A 16164-nucleotide genomic window follows, 5' to 3' on the forward strand; every position below is an offset into this window, starting at 1 on the left:
TCTTAACTTTATAAATCTTCCTATTTAAAAATGCATTCCGATTTAATCTCCAAAATATATGAAGAATGCATACAGCCCAACACCAGAAAGACAAATAACCCACTTAAAATATGGGCAAAGAACCTGAATAGACACTTCTCCAAGGAGAACATACAGATGGTCCACAGACATAAGAAAAGATGCTTAACATCACTAGCCATCAGAGAAATGTAAATTAAAACCACAATGAGATACTGCTACCTGTTAGAATGGCTATCACTAATGAATCAACAGTAAGTGCTGGCAAGGATGTGGAGAACAGGGAACCCTAGGGCCCGGTTGGTAGGAATGCAGACTGGTGCCACCACTGTGGAAAACAGTATGGAATTTCCTCAAAAAATTAAAAATGGAACTGCCTTATGACTCAGAGGTTCCACTGCTGGGAATATATCCTAAGAATTCTGAAACATCATTTCAAAAGAACTTATGCACCCCTCTGTTCATAGCAGTGCTATTTACAATAGCCAAGTGTTAGAAACAACCTAAGTGCCCATCAGTAGATGAGCAGATTAAAAAACTGGTACATTTACACAATGGAATACTATGCAACAGAAAGAAAAAAGGAAGCCCTACCTTTTGCAACAGCATGGACGGACCTGGAGAACATTATGCTAAGTAAAATAAGCCTGGCAGTGAAAGAGAAATACCATATGACCTCACTTATAACTGGAATCTAATTAACAAAATTAACTAATGAGGAAAATAGAATGAGGCACATGGAAATATGATGGCTGTAGAAGGAGAGGCAAGGGAATGGTGGAAGGAAGGAGAAGGGACTAGGCAAAGAACACGTATGAAAGACACATGAACACGGATAATGGAGAGGGGATTGACTGTGGGCTGAGGGGGTGGGCTGGGTGGAAAGGGCAAAAGGGAAAAAATTAAGACAACTATAATAGAATAAACAATAAAAACTAAAATAAAATAAAAAATAAAAATGTATTCCAAAAAAGATACATTCCATGCACCTCTCATGACAATCATCCTGTGAAAGAAAATTCACTTCACCATCATCAATAATCACTGAAGATAGAAGGAAAAATGCACATGAATGAAATTCTCAGTATATTGGTTGCAGGCTGGGGTTACATTTAGCTTCTAAAATAAAATTTGAAAATCCATGATCTAAATGAGGAACCACAAGTCAGAAAATTGAGGACTATTTCTACCTTCTCATCAACTCATGTGCATCTATAGCAAGACTCTGAATTTCTCAGGTCCTCACACAACCTACATTGTTGACAATGGAATGGGCTGCCCTATAAAGAAATCTTTACTAATCAAAGTGTTCAGAGGTTTGATGACCATCCTCTGTTGAGGATTTCTCAATAGCATAGGGCATTGGACTGACTGCTTTTAAAAATTTCTTCCAAATATAAGCATCTACAATGTGGCCCTTTACTTCTCTAATGGGACCAATGACAAGATTAAGGCCTCAAAATGGAGATAAGAGAAAGATTTTAAAAATAAATCTAAAACAACCTTCAGCCAAACTCAATCACCAATACACTGAGTAATGAGAAAAATGTGTCACCTCCCCAGTAATTCCCCACAGCCTCCTCACATACCGCAGCAGCAACGTAAAGGTCAGGGAGGTATTGACGCACGCACGCCTCTGCCTCAGGAAGGAGGAGATGATCCCTCAGACTCCACAGTGCCCTGCCAGGATCCACACTCGGGGAGCATTTAGTGGTGGCTGTATAGCTGTAAGACATTCACAGAGAAGTCCATGGGAAAGATGGTCATGAGTAATAATAAATGGGAAAGGACTTCAGAAGTTGTCCTCCTTGCAGAAGAGCAACTCACCGAATGAGGTTCAGCACAGAGAGGTCTGATTCTTTCTCGATACCACAGTTCAACAGGATGCCATCTACTTTGCTGACAGCTTGTTCTTCATTCATCAGGTATCGATGATACAACTTTTTCCAAGGAATGAACTATACAGTTGAAAAATCCAAAATAACACGCAGGAAACGACTATTAGCAGATTAGACCACAAACATATAGATAATCTACCAATTAAAAAGTAATTACAGTCCTGGCCAGTGTGGTTCAGTTGGAGCATCATTCCATAAACCGAAAGGTGGTAGGTTTGATTCCCAGTCAGGGCACATGCCTAGGCTGTGGGTTCAGTCCTAGGTTGGGGCACACATGCAAGGCAACTGATCAATGTTTCTCACATTGATGTTTCCCTCTCTCCTCCTCTAAACATGTCCAGAGGTTAGAATTTTTTTAAAAAAGCAATTACAGCTCACAATTTAAAAGCTGAGCAAATGTGGTACAAACAGTACACAGATTTTGGTGGGAAACTAGGAGAACCACGTCTTGGTTTGGATTTGAACACTAACTTGGGATAGAATCTGGCAAAAGCTAGTGCTTCAATTTCCCTGTTGAGATACCAGGACACAAAGGCTCAAAGTTTCAACAAGGATTAAATTATAGGAAAACTATGGCTATACTAATACCAGACAAAAAAACTAAGTCAGAAATTATTATGAGACAAAGAAGGAGATTATATAATGATAAGAGGGTGAATTCACCAAGAAGATAGAACAATTATAAATACATATGTACCCACAACAGAGTTCCTAAATCCCAGAAGCAAACGCTGACAGAACTGAAGGGAGAAACAAGCAGCAACATAACAGCAATGGAGACTTCAATACTCCACTCTCGAGAATGGACAGAACAATCAGTCAGAGAAGCAATTAGGAAACAAAGAACTGGAACAACAGTAAGTCAATTGAACCAAACAGACTTATATAGAACACTCCACCCAACAACAGCAGAATACACATCTTCTCAAGTGCACATGGAACAATTTACAAAACAGATCACATGCTAGGCCACAAAGCAGGTCTTAGCAAATTTTAAAGGCTTGAAATTATGGAAAGAATCTTTTTAAATCCCTGTGGAATGAAACTGAAAATCAGTAGCAGAAAGAAAACCTAAAACCCCATAAATACGTGAAAATGAAACAACACACTCTTAAAATAATCAATGGGTCAAAAAAGAAATCACAAAGAAATTAGAAAATACCTTGAGACAAATGAAAGAAAACAAAAACAAAAACACAGCATACCAAAACTTATGGGATGAAATGAAAGCAGTGTTAAGAAAGAAGTTATAGCTGTTACAACTTACATTAAAAAGAACGTTCAAATATATGGTGACAAAAGAAAATCTGACTTTGGGTGGTGGGCACACAATGCAATGTACAGATGATGTATCACAGAATTGTACACTTGAAACCTATGTGATTTTATTATCATTGTCACTGCAATAAATTTTAACTAAAAAATTTAAAATAAATTAACATTGACAATCAAAGAAAAAAAGGAGAAAGGTTACAAATCAACAACCTAACTTTTATACCCAAAGGAACTAGAAAAATAGTTCCAGAAAAAGAGGAGTAATCTAAACCCAATGCTAGCAGACAGAAGGAAATAATAAAGAGTAAAGCAGAGATAAATAAAACAGGGATAGAAGAAATATTAAAAATCAATAAAACTAAGAGTTGTTTTTTTTAAAAGATCAACAAAGTTGACAATCCTTCAGTAGATAAAGAAAAAAAGATTTTAATAACTGAAATCAGAAAGTGGACATTACAACTGTGGTCAGAGAACTAAAAAGGATTATTAAGAGAACCCTATGACATAACATTCATTTATAATTCACCTGTAAGTAAAATGTCATGAGACACAATGGAGAATGCAGAAAACATTTATAGGACAAATCGCCTTCTATTGATGAGCTAATAATTTAAAGGGGGGAGGAAGGCTCTCTAAAGTGGAATACAGAATGTGGTAATTTTGTAACAGGTAAAAATTGCTACAGTAGCACAAGGAAGAGAGAGTGAAATGGGAAGGAACGGAATGAAGCCTTGAAGAAGACGTAAGATGTCAATGGATATGAGGGACTCCTTACATTGGTGTATGGGTCAGGGTGTTAGATCAACATGTGGAAAGCAATACGCAGTCTTTGGTTGGGATGCAACAAATCATTTGTTGTGGGCAAAACACAGGGATGTGTTGAGAAAAAGTAATAAAGAGGCTGAGATAATAAGGTGGGACAATCGTGGAAAGCCTTACATGCCTCCAGGGAATTGGGATTTTATTTGGAGGCAAATGGAAACTAAACACTATAATCAGAAGTATATACTAAAAGAAGCTAGTCTACGTATTTTTAGAGAAAACATGAAAGAACTCTAAGTGCTTTACATACCAGTGGATCACTAATTATCTCCCTCCAGAGGTGGCACACCAAGCAGAGATTCCAATAGAGATCTTCAACAGGGAGGAAAGAAAAAATGTGCCTTAGGACTTCACTGGGCAAGCTACAGATGTGGTTCTGCGGTTCCTGGCAGGGTAAGGTCCCTAGAAGCCCATAGTAAGAGTCAGGGATGGGATCAGGACCCATGTCCTCTATTTCTTGGCTGGTTTCTTCGGATTCTGCAGAGGGCCATGACAAAGAGCCGTCTACTTCTTGCCTGGCTTTCCTGGCCTTTGAATGCGACAGGGAAAATCGATGCCGTAGGGTTTTCTTAGAAACCCCGCCCCACTGACTGGTCCCTATAGTTTGATTCCTCTCATCTTCAAGGGACCGAGAGCGCTTCCTTGCAGGCAGAGCAGAACCTGATGAGCCCATTCTTGCTTCTCCATCACCTTCCCGAGGCAGGGCACAATTGTTTTCTGCAGAAAATATCATTTCACCCTCTGAGTCCTGTGAGTGGTCCTGGTCCACAGAGTTGCTTTTAGCCATGTCATTGGTGCATCGCTTCTGGCTGGCTAGGAGGAATTCAGTGATGTATCTTTGAGATCCTGGACCTGTACAGAGAACCCAAAATAGGATAATGAGAAATAAATAATGACTGCTGACCATTATTGACCCAATTGATACAATTTCCAATTAAGAGACAAATACAGAGTTATTGGCTAATTGACTATATAACAGGATTAATAAAAAGTTCTATTTGGCTTTATCATATAGTCAAACACACATATAGAGTGAGACAGACAACTGTCTTCAGATGGTGTGAGGACATTACACCTTGTAACACATGTGAACTGAATACATGAATGGACAGGCAAAAACCAAATGAATGCTCACACTCATTCATATATCCACCTATAAAAATTTATGCCGCTTGGCTTGCTATTATAATTAAAAAATCTAAGTTTGCTTAAGTAGAAAGAAGAATACTTTGCTATCAGGATTCAGTAAAACCCACTCTCTCCGGTGACAGAGTTAAAACCCATTTATTTTCATGTCCTCCTGTGAAGCTGACACATTAATTTATTTTGAAATAAAAAGGAAGAAGTCAGAATTCTCTTCACATTGTTAGAGTGCTACCTAATCTCCTCCACACTTCTATTCATACGCACCTATGATTCTAAGACGAAAATAAGGTGAAAAGTGGTATATTTATAGTCCCTGACCTCACAGGCTTTCAAGCACTAAGGGAAATCAAATGGTGATTTTACAGATTACCACTGCATTTTAAATTCCTATAAATTATTGTAAAATGCCAATGAAGTATTTAAACGCCTAATCACATACAACAAACTATGTAGTTCCTTTCCAAAATGACTATAGCCAGAATTCTCACTTTGGAAAATGAGAGAGCAGAGCAAAACTAAGTTTGGCCTTTAATAGAATTTAACGTTTTTTTCCTAGGTTAGGAAAAGAAAACCTACAATTTTCTGGGGCAATTTGATAAAAACCCAGAGTTCTGAAGTCAACAGGCCTGGGTTAAATCTTGACATTTTCTGCCCTAACTGGTGTAGCTCAGTGTACTGGACACTGTACTGCAAACCAAAAGGCCACCGGTTTGATTCCCAGTCAGGGAACATGCCTGGGTTGTGAGCCAGGCCCCCTGGCTGGCAACAGGCAACTGATCACACATTGATGTTTCTCTCCCTCTTTTTCTCCATCACTCCCCTCTCTCTGAAAATAAAGAAATAAAATCTTTTACATTTTTTTATTGTTCTAATTGTGGAATTCAATCAGAGCAGTATCTATTAAGAGCCTACTGCATTCTCAGTGCTAGGACTCCACACTGAAACATACGCATGCTGACAGAGTTTTGTTGGTAAAGAACTCACAGCAGAGAAGTGGACCTGTATACACAAAGCAAACAAAATATGACCATTTAGCTTAAAACTGCCTCATACACTTGTTATGGCAGTTCCTAAATGTGATAAACACATATCACAATATTTAAAGAAAATTAGGTAAAATTTGAGTTAGATTCTGAAATTAGATATATTAAGGGGAACTAAGATAATCTGGATCATACTAATAGATATGAGTGAAAGTAGGAATTCATTTGGTACATAGAGAGGTAATAAGAAAACCAAAGTGTCAGAAATAGAACTTGTATGTAATCGATAAAACATATCAGGTGGTGGCAAATTTGCACTTGAGTCCATAATGGTAACGGCGAGACCTTTCACTGTGGGTGTTCAGAGAGGCAGTGACATGACAGGAAATGGTACTCCAAATATTCACTTGATGTACGTTCCAGCTGATTTGAAAAAAGCCAAATCTAAAGACAAGGAGAAATGTCACTGCAGCAGTCCAGGTCTGAGGTGAGCAAGGGCATGGTCTACCATGAAATCACTGAATGAGGGAACATTTTGAAGAAAAATAATGACACAGTGGACCCAGTGACAATTGGACAAAGAGAATTACTGCAGAGTCAAGAAATTATAATGGTTCTAGATTGGAATGGTGGTGATACTGGTACGTGTTTTCCTACCACAGTATAATTAAGCAAGCTAAGAAGTTCATTCACTCACATTTTCCTAAGGCCTTTAACAACTACTATAATAGGATGGGATTTTCATGGAAAACTCACAAGTAATTTTTTTTTAAAAATGTCTAACTATTGCAACAGGATGACAAAATCACAGCAGTAGTATTTACAAATACTTGGGAGATATTCAAAGGCTACACACACTACAGATTCTGAAATGTTTCACATTTCAGAATCTGAAAGACATACCTCTAGTCCCGCTTTTTGTTCTGGGTCTAGGATAGAGACCATGGTTTGGGTCTCTGTTTGTCCATCGTTGGCAAAGGGGCTGGGTCACAGCCAAGTGACTCCGAGCCAAATGTTGGCAGTCGATGGCTGTAAGATGCTTCCGCTTAAACCGTCTCACTGTTTTGTACAAAAAGGTACAAGAAATAGGACACCTGTTAGTTACCACCAATTTTACAAGCAGGCCAGCGAATTGTCCTTCATTTTCAAGGAATACAGTGACTGAGGACCACCCCAGACAGCTCTTTTCTTTTTGCTTATATTCCCATCAACTTTTAGTCATTTTGTAGTTTGTTAGCATTTCTTCCTCAAAATTTAAGAAAGAATTCTAAAATAAGATCCTAAAAGACTTATTATACTTTCTGCAAGCCCAGATCATAAAATACTCTCTCAGAAAGAAGTTATCACTGATGATAAAGATCTAGCATCTTTTCCTTGACTTTAGCCAGATGTTTATGTTCCCATAATAACCATAAATATTTAAGAGTGGGTTATGGCTTTTCAAAAATAAACTCATTAATCATCCCCTATAGAGTATATACCAGCTTCTCCAAGTCTCAGGACTAGAATGCAGTGACTAATAAAACACTGTAAATTACTAGAGAAGACCACACTGTCAGGCTCTTAGCATCTAGAGGATCTCAGCATTGGATAGAAGCAAGTCTCCAAGATGATTAAATCTACCTGTGAGGATCTCAAAGGAGAAAATCTCATATTCTCCCTTAGCAACACATTCTAGCAACTGTACCTAGAATTCTGTCTCAAATCTTTAGTCACCCACCCATACCTCTAAACATACCTCTAAATTCAATTTTTGGAATGATACAAGACGGAAGCTGTCAGTGGGTTTGTATGGAACAGGCACACATACATACATAATGCACCTTGGAACATTTTCTGTAAAGTCTGTAAGAATGGCTTTATCCCATCTTTCTCCAGCCAGCTAACTATAATAATGATGCCATATTAAAAACACAGAAGCACTGAAAATAACCATCGACAAGATAGTGATGTTTTAATAACATGTCTAAGAGTCAAAGCATGCTCCAACAAGGTAGAAAGTATTCCATGTTTTCCGTCCTTGTTCCCTCTGCATGTAGCATGATGCCAGACACACAGTACATGTTCAACAAATACTGAAAGAATAAAGGAGGACAAGAAGACAGAAAAGTCAGAATGGTAAGGTTGGGTGGCAGAGGAACCTAAGCCTTAGATCACTAGAAATTTGCTGTAGAACTATGTTCATTTAGAAGTTGGCAAGGGCAGACCACATGGGGGAACCCTTAAATGTAGCACACCAGACAGACACGAGTACATAAAAAATACCCAAGGAGCTCTGATCAGTGGAGCTCAGTTGCTTGGACATCATCTCTCAAAACAAGTCTCCAGTTCAATCCCTAGTCAGGACATGTTCCTAGGTTGCCAGCTGGTTCGCTCAGTCCCTAGTCAACACACCTACAAGAGGCAATCAATCAATGTTTTTCTCTCACATTGATGCTTTTCTCCCTGTCTTTCTCCCTCCTTTCCCATCTCCCTATAAATAAATAAATAAATAATTTAAAAAGTGCCCCAAAGAAACTATTCCGGAAAAGTAGGTAATATGGACAAAGGTAGACTTTTATTTAAGGATGTATTTCGCAAAATATGTCTGAATCTTAAATGCTTGTTGAAAAGATTAAATGTTTGAAATTTAACAAAGGCACAGGAGCCAAAGAAAAGTGGTAAGGGGAATGAATGGAAGAACACAGAGTTCTGCTTCCAGAGTTCTTGTATATCCTAATATGTTCTGGCAAGAAGCCACCATGGAAGGATATGAGGTTAACAAATCAGGGGAAGGGCACCTAGACAGAGCAATCTGACTTCTGGTACTAAATATGGCCATCTATATTGTCCATTTGGAATGGCATCGCCTAAGCCATGACTACTTACCTGGGATGCGAAGCTAACACTTTCTTTGTATTTATATGACCAAAATTACTTGTCTGACTTTAGCTAGATTGCATTCAGAAAAATTGAACTGCGTTTTACCTGCCTCTCAGATCTCCAAGATAGGAGGTGCTGTGATTCACTGAACTGGAAATCAAGAGCCCTATGTTAAACAAATCATTTCACTAAAAGGTGCATGGTATATTCAGATTTGGAGTCAGAAGACCTCCTCCACTTGGTAGGTGTATTAATCACTAAAAGCCCTGAGTTCCTTATTATTAAAAAGGAGGATTATAATAACCTGCCACACTGAATTCACAGAATAGTTATATGAGACAATATAGATGAAAGTGCTTTGTGACACCCACGTTGAAGCTGACAAAACCAATCAGCTGAAATGTCAGAATTACGTATCAACCACACCACACCATTCTGAGTGTTTTCTAGAAGGTGCATGAGGTTTAATGGCATTAATATTCTTGCAACATTATTTTTAAAACTACAGTAAAATTCTAACCACCCTTCTATTTTTAATATGCTTTTAAACCAGCAGTGCAAATATAACTTTATCAAAATAAAGATGCTCAAATGCTACCTCTCCCCTCCTGAGTCCCCCAAAGCCCATGGTACTTCTCCCTCCCCTCTGCTACACAGCAAGTGCACTTTGCACCTCTCTGAAAGGACACTTATTGTTAGAAGCTGCTCAAGATTCTTCAAGAAGCAAAGTCAAAGAGGGCTCCATGATAAATGTGCACCAGTAAGAAAGGTATAGAGGGTCAGAGTCACTTGTGGACTTTCCAAAATCTATAAGGCCCCAAAGATGCTCAACTGGGTCTCTTCCAAACCTCAGTGAGTGTTTGAACCCCTACGGGAGACTCTATCAGAGTAACTAACAGAAATGTGTCATAACCCTCAGGTGTTATGACAAAAAAATTAAAAAACTGAGACCATATGAAAATCACTTTGTCAAACACAATTTCCCCTTCCCGCACTTTTTCTGCAATGGTTTTCTTACAGGATGACATCTCTCCCATGGCCCCCTTTCTAAAGCCCCCAGCTCGGACAGCTGGTCCCAGGTTGTTGCTATAAGACTTCAAACTGGTGATTACCTAGAGTTCGGCCCTTTATCCATCATCAATCTCTTGTTCACCACGATGATGATCATCCCATCCTCACCCTACTTCCGGGCCCCCACCCCATCCTCCACCAGTCGGGCCCACTGATGAGATTAGACTCTGATCAGTCTCCCTTGGACCCCTTTTAAGGGCTCCCTAAGCCCTTAAAAGACAGGGAACATGTCTCATCACTTTATTCCTTATGGCATTTCACACGATACTTTGCAAATAACAGATACTCGAATATTTGTTCAATGAGCAGTATGTGGCTGATTCCTCAATTCTGCTTTAACCTGCCTGGCTCCATTTTTTAATCTTTTTATTATAAAACAATTTACAAAACAAGTTGCTGAAAGTAAAATAGACTGCTTTGGGTTTTGTGGCTACCGTTTTTTTATGGAAAAAGACTATAGTTCCTCTTCTTCCTTAGCACACAGCTAGTCTACACTTCTGCTAGCCAAAGATGTTGTCTTAACTGAGCTCTAGTCCAGTTAAGGGAAAGTGAATAAAGGGATGTATCCCTCTTCCAGGGCTGGCCCATAGAAATCTGTCACGCTTGTTCCTCCATTCTCTGCTCCTATTCTAGTGAATGGGGAAGCAAATTCCCCAGGGCATCCTTAGAAGACACACATTCAAAAAGAAAGAGTCTCCAGCAGCCTGGGTCCTCAGATTATAACCTACAGAGTGACACGCCACCTGTACAACCCACACTTTCTCTCTCTCCCCACCAGCAATCTGGACATACCTGAGACTGTTATGAGATTGAGTACTGAACTCTGATTGTGAGGGTCCTATATGTTTGCATCTGTTACTATAGCCAGGCTTACCTTAATTATTCCAGGATCATTTGAAATTGATACCAAATAATTTCCTTTCTTCTCCTAACTTTACTAATCATAATTATACCAAACAGTCCTCTAAAATTTATAGGTTACAACCCTAAATGGACAAGATGAAGATAATAAATACCTACAATTTCTGGAGGAAAAGATTATTATTTTTTTTAAATCGAGGCAATTCTAGTACAAGGTACCTGATTAGAGATTCCCCTTAACCAGAACCATTGAGGGCAGTTTTGCTAATCTAGGAAACTTACTGAGTCCCTAACCTCGTCTTGTTAGTGCCCCACAAGTCTCTCACTTTTCTCTGAGGGACTCCGTAAAGATCAACAAGTAGATACTTCCCCTCTTGCGTTTCCTATGGAGATGTCAGAAGGGTACTGCAATGTAGCTCATTATTACCAGGATTCAAGTACTTCACAGGCCACGATGCCACCTGTGAGACATAAGAGCACAATTTAAACTCAGTTAATGGTGTGATTCCTCAACTCTAGTAGAGGAGAAAATGTTCCTTCCAGCCAGGAAGCACTCTGCTGTAATAAAACTACCCCATATGTCTCTGAGATCTGTCATAATTATTTGTATAACTATGTGTTTAATATATGTCATATACAAATAATTATTACTAGGGTATATTTTATTATTGTATTATTGTATTATTAACAACTGTTTGTCTAAGTGTGTACTGATATGCCTTCCAGGCCTGGCCTCAAAGGTCTATGGTCTGGTGGGAGGAAAGAAAGAGAAACTCATGCGGCCCCAGCACCAACTGCATATTCCTCCATAAATAACTGTAAAATACATGAACACCTGCACAACTAAAGCACCTCCCTCTAAAGAAGTTTAGCTTGTCTTCAAAACCCTGAAGTATCTTTCAGTTCCTAAATGCTTCTTAGCTTTTAAAGTTCTTTCACATACTCTCATTCGATCTTCACACAATCTTACAATTATGCCATGATTAAACTGGGTCACAGAGAAGGCGTGCTTGAAGTCAACACACAACTTGTAGGTGATAGAACATAGCTCTTTTGACTCCCTGAGTCCAGTGTTCTTCCAGCTATAACATCCTCCCTTCCATGTCCAGAAAGATTTAACGCAGCTTCTAAAATCCGTAGGTTTGTCACTTTTTAAAAATTATTGTGCAAGATCATAACCAATGAATTAATAACAATCAAGTATATGAGTAACAGAACTACAGGGACTCAGACTCAAAATGGAATACTGTAGACTCAAAATGGAAAAACTTCAAAATATTTTTGTCCCCTTTAGTTCTAAAAGAGACAAATGCAGACAGAAAGCACTACCAAGCTAGCTCCTTCCTGAGTACCCACTCTTGATGCAAAGCCAGGTCTTCCCCAGTACCACAGTCTACTTCTCTACAAACCCAAAACTAAGCTCCAGGCTCACTCATCCTTAGGTCCTTGCATATCTTGCAGATGCCTGCTCCTCTCTTAGAGACACATTCACTTAACCCTGCAAACTAGGATGGCGAGAGCTTTTCTATGTGAATGGTTCTCACGAAAAATAATGATTTTAAAAAATATTTCATTTATTTATTTTCAGAGACAGGGAAATAAGGGAGAAAGAGAGGGACAGAAACATCACTGTGTGGCTGCCTCTCCCACGCCCCCTACTGGGGACCTGGCCTGCAACTCAGGCATGTGCCCTGACTGGAAATCAAACTGGTGACCCTTTGGTTTGCAGGCTGGCGGCACTCAGTCCACTGAACCACATTAGCCAGGGCAAGAATGATTTTTTTTTTAATAAGAAAATACAAAAAAGTAGTCATTTTTATAGGCTAAAGCATGATTTTTTATATATTTGAAAGGCTTTTTCTACTGTCAATTCATTCTACAACCAGTTTTAAGTACTCACTATGTCCAAAATTCATTATAAACACCGCGAATGCTTCTTCTCTTGGTATCTCTGGTGTCAAATGTCATTTTAGGCACTGAAGGTAGAAAAATCAGTGAATCAGTGAATAAAAGTGAATAGTTAGGAAAGCTGAAAAAGGCTTTATGAAGTGCTCAGCCTCAAAACATGAGTAGGATTCAGTATGGCAAAAAAAAAACACAACAATATGTTCAAAATCACAGAGACATAGCATAGCAAACATGTGATAGGAAGTTAAGTTTCATTAGAACAAGGGGTTCACGAATGGGGGACAAAGCTGGAAAAGGAAGTTGGAGGAACAGACTGTAAAGGTCCTTAACAGGAGTGGACAAAACTTGTCCTTAACAGGAGTGGGCAAAAGTAGGTCTACAGTTGTTCATACGGAAAATACTACAATAATTAATAAATAATACAAGCACAAATTCTGTGTTTCATACACTCACACGGTAAACCTACTTTTGCCTACACCTGTATAATGCTAAGGAAATTGGACATTATTAGGTAGACAATTCAGAGAATCATCTAGCTTTTAAGCAGGGTTGATGTATTATAGAATCAAATTTACCCATTAGAACAGTAACACTCGATGTAGGGTGAACACTAAGGTTGCGAGGACAACAAGGCAGAATATGACTTCACTAACCAAAGCAAGAGTTGGTAAAAACCTGAGAGCAGCAGCAGGAATAGGGAGTAGGGAAAAGTGAAGATCAACAAGTCTTTTCTAACAAGAATAGAAGAGAAAGATAAAAAAAAAGAAAGAACAAAGGTAACTGACATTTCCAGCTAGAACTTAATGATAATGTCATTAACACATTAAGAAGTAAAGGAGAGACAGTGTTTTCCTTTTAATCACTTTTTTCCTGGAGTGAGGGGAGGGTAAAAGTTTTCAGTTTTGAAAATAATTGTTTGTTTCATTTTAAAGTTATCTGTGGAGCCCTGGCTGTGTGGCTCAGTTAGTTGGAGTGTAGTCCCATGCACCAAAAGGTCATGGGTTCAATTTCCAGTCTGGGCACATGCCTAGGTTTCCAGTTTGAATCCCAGCTGGGGCATATACTTAAAGCAACTGATCAATCTTTCTCACTCTCTCCCTTCTCTCTCTAAAATCAGTAAGAACCATATCCTCAGGTGAGATTTAAAAAAACTTTAAAGTTATCTGTGGAATGCTAGGTAAAGCTCCAGGAAGTACTTTGATGAGATTGGTCCTCAAAAGGCATGTGACAGTTGAGACATAAGATTTGAGGTGTTTTGGTGAGATGCTTCTAGAAGATGATTCTATAGCCAAAAGGGCAAAGACAGAACCAAATTCAGTCTCCAAACAAAGTCAGCCCAGGAAGGATAGAGGGATATGATAAACAGAGAAAAGATGATGACAACAAATCTGAAGTTAGAGCTCTAAGTCCAACACTAATAGTCTGGTGCTCAGATATTCACAGATCATAAAACGTGTCAATGATCAAGATACCAAAGACCACTGATGAATGCTACATGACCATGAAATACAATGCAGGAGAAAGGAAAGCAGACAGACAAGAGGCAAACCACAATGGCGACGTAACTCCATGCATAATGAATGACACAGTAAAGAACAGACCACAAAAGACCACAAACTCCAAAAGCCTGTACAAAGGAAATGGGCAACCCAAATGGAAAATCAGAAAGAACCCAAAATAGCTTCATCCATTTGTTTCCTGTACACCAAGCTTTTGCTCCAGAAAATCACAGGGGCTGTGGACATATTTACATACATTATCAATTAGTTATCTAAAAGAGGATACAGATCAAAATAAGTTTCTAAAAAGACAAGGGAACAGTTGCATTTGACAGCAGCTAAGTAACTAATCATCTGAATTTAAAATTGTCCTATCGTGCATCCAATGTCTTTCGATTTTGTTTTTAAAACAGGGAAACTGGAGGCATGAAGCAACAGAAAGTGGACTGATTTGTAATGAGGACGAGTGCAGCGTTTGCAGCAGAAACTGTGAAGCTACCAGATGCCTTAACTTCCATTTGCATTGACTCCAACAACAGCAGAAGGAACAAGGCTTGGCATTTTCTAAAACTCCATGTATTTCAAAACCACTTTCATGCTTTTTTTTTTTTTTTTTGAAGTGGCAAGACACAATGGCAAACACTTTGCCAAAGTTGATAGAGGACATGGTTTTGTCTCCAGTGACTGTCAATATTGTTCAGTAAGTTAACCAAATTTAATCTGCTCACTGGTAAAATGGGTTTTCATAAGCCCATACCAAAGCCCCCCTCCCCCCGCCCCCCGGCATTTTATGTCCCTCAATTTACTTCAGTTGCAGGGCCAGGAACTACCAGGCACTCGCTAGGTGCTACCATCCTTCCTTCCATCGGACTTTATTATAATCTATACTTTCATAGCAAAATCACTAACTTTTTAGGCCCCATCTATAATGATGCCTCAAAGAGTTGTTTGCAGATTACATAAAGTGCTTTGTAAACCACAGAGTGCAATATAATATGTAGAGCATAATTGTTTCTAGTCTGGCAAATAGAGCAACTCCCATTTTACCTTTAAAGGAACTGAAAACACCAAGAGGTTTAAAATGACTAGTACCTAATTAGACCGAGAAAGAACTCAGCACCTACTCAAATTCCTTCCAGCCTTCCATACAGCTTGCTGAGATCTTAACGTATCCTCCACAAGCTCAAGGTCTTCCCATTTTACCTCAATTTTTCTTAGTATTCAGGTAAGGGGGAGGGAGACTACAAGTAAAAGAGGCAAAAGGACACAATAAAATGACTCGCCCAAGGTCAAAATACCAAAGTAGAAAAGGAATGCTGGCTTGCCTGCAGGCAAGGCCACATTCCCCGTGACTCCTACAAACACCGAGAAACGACGACCTCCCCACTTCTCGAGCACTAGAACGTAGTGTAGGTGTGCCCCTCGGCCTCCACCCTGCAACCACGGCTGGGAGCCTTCAGCTCACCCGCCTAGCAACAGCCCAGGCCTGGGGTCCTCATGTTCCACGCCCCCCCCCCCCGCAGACCCGCCCCCCCATCCCCGCCCGAAGAGACCAGACCCTCGCTCAGGACCCCAAAAGATTAAGTGTTCACTGCTCAGGGTCCCACCCGCGCTCCCTGCCACCGTGGCCTCACGCACTATGGCGCTCCGGTCCGAGGCTGCAGCCACCGCCGTTGCCCCCAGACCCGGGCCGTCTGGCCTCCCAGTCCCGGCATCCACAAGGCAGCGCTAAACGGAGCAGGCCTCGGACTTCCTCTGACAGCTCAGCCCTATAGCTGCCCCGGGAAGAGCCAGCCTTGGGCTGATGGACTTCCCCCACGG

At 39.7% G+C, this 16164-nt stretch overlaps 1 protein-coding gene across 8 annotated transcripts in view; it reads right to left on the reverse strand.

The window, feature by feature from the left end:
• Nucleotides 1-16119, reverse strand: part of FBH1 (F-box DNA helicase 1) — a 43594-nt gene extending 27475 nt beyond the window's left edge. Inside the window, exons 1-7 of one of the 8 annotated variants that reach the window (XM_037143555.2) lie at nucleotides 15982-16119; nucleotides 11263-11397; nucleotides 8408-8536; nucleotides 7046-7201; nucleotides 4264-4865; nucleotides 1846-1976; nucleotides 1608-1743 (exon numbers count right to left, since the gene is read on the reverse strand). In XM_037143555.2, the coding sequence (XP_036999450.2) occupies nucleotides 1608-1743; nucleotides 1846-1976; nucleotides 4264-4865; nucleotides 7046-7201; nucleotides 8408-8450 (1068 nt within the window). In that variant the 5' untranslated portion in view covers nucleotides 8451-8536; nucleotides 11263-11397; nucleotides 15982-16119. Of the gene's footprint in view, nucleotides 1-1607; nucleotides 1744-1845; nucleotides 1977-4263; nucleotides 4866-7045; nucleotides 7202-8407; nucleotides 11197-11218; nucleotides 11398-12836; nucleotides 12913-15981 lie in introns of those variants that run through there. The other 7 variants (XM_037143556.2, XM_037143558.2, XM_053665723.1 and 4 more) reach the window with 7 other exon arrangements.
• Between the last annotated feature and the right edge of the window lie 45 nt (nucleotides 16120-16164).

The sequence above is a fragment of the Artibeus jamaicensis genome, unplaced genomic scaffold, assembly GCF_021234435.1.
Source record: "Artibeus jamaicensis isolate MK-2021 breed Jamaican fruit bat unplaced genomic scaffold, CSHL_Jam_final contig_426, whole genome shotgun sequence".
In the NCBI taxonomy this organism is placed as follows: domain Eukaryota; kingdom Metazoa; phylum Chordata; class Mammalia; order Chiroptera; family Phyllostomidae; genus Artibeus; species Artibeus jamaicensis.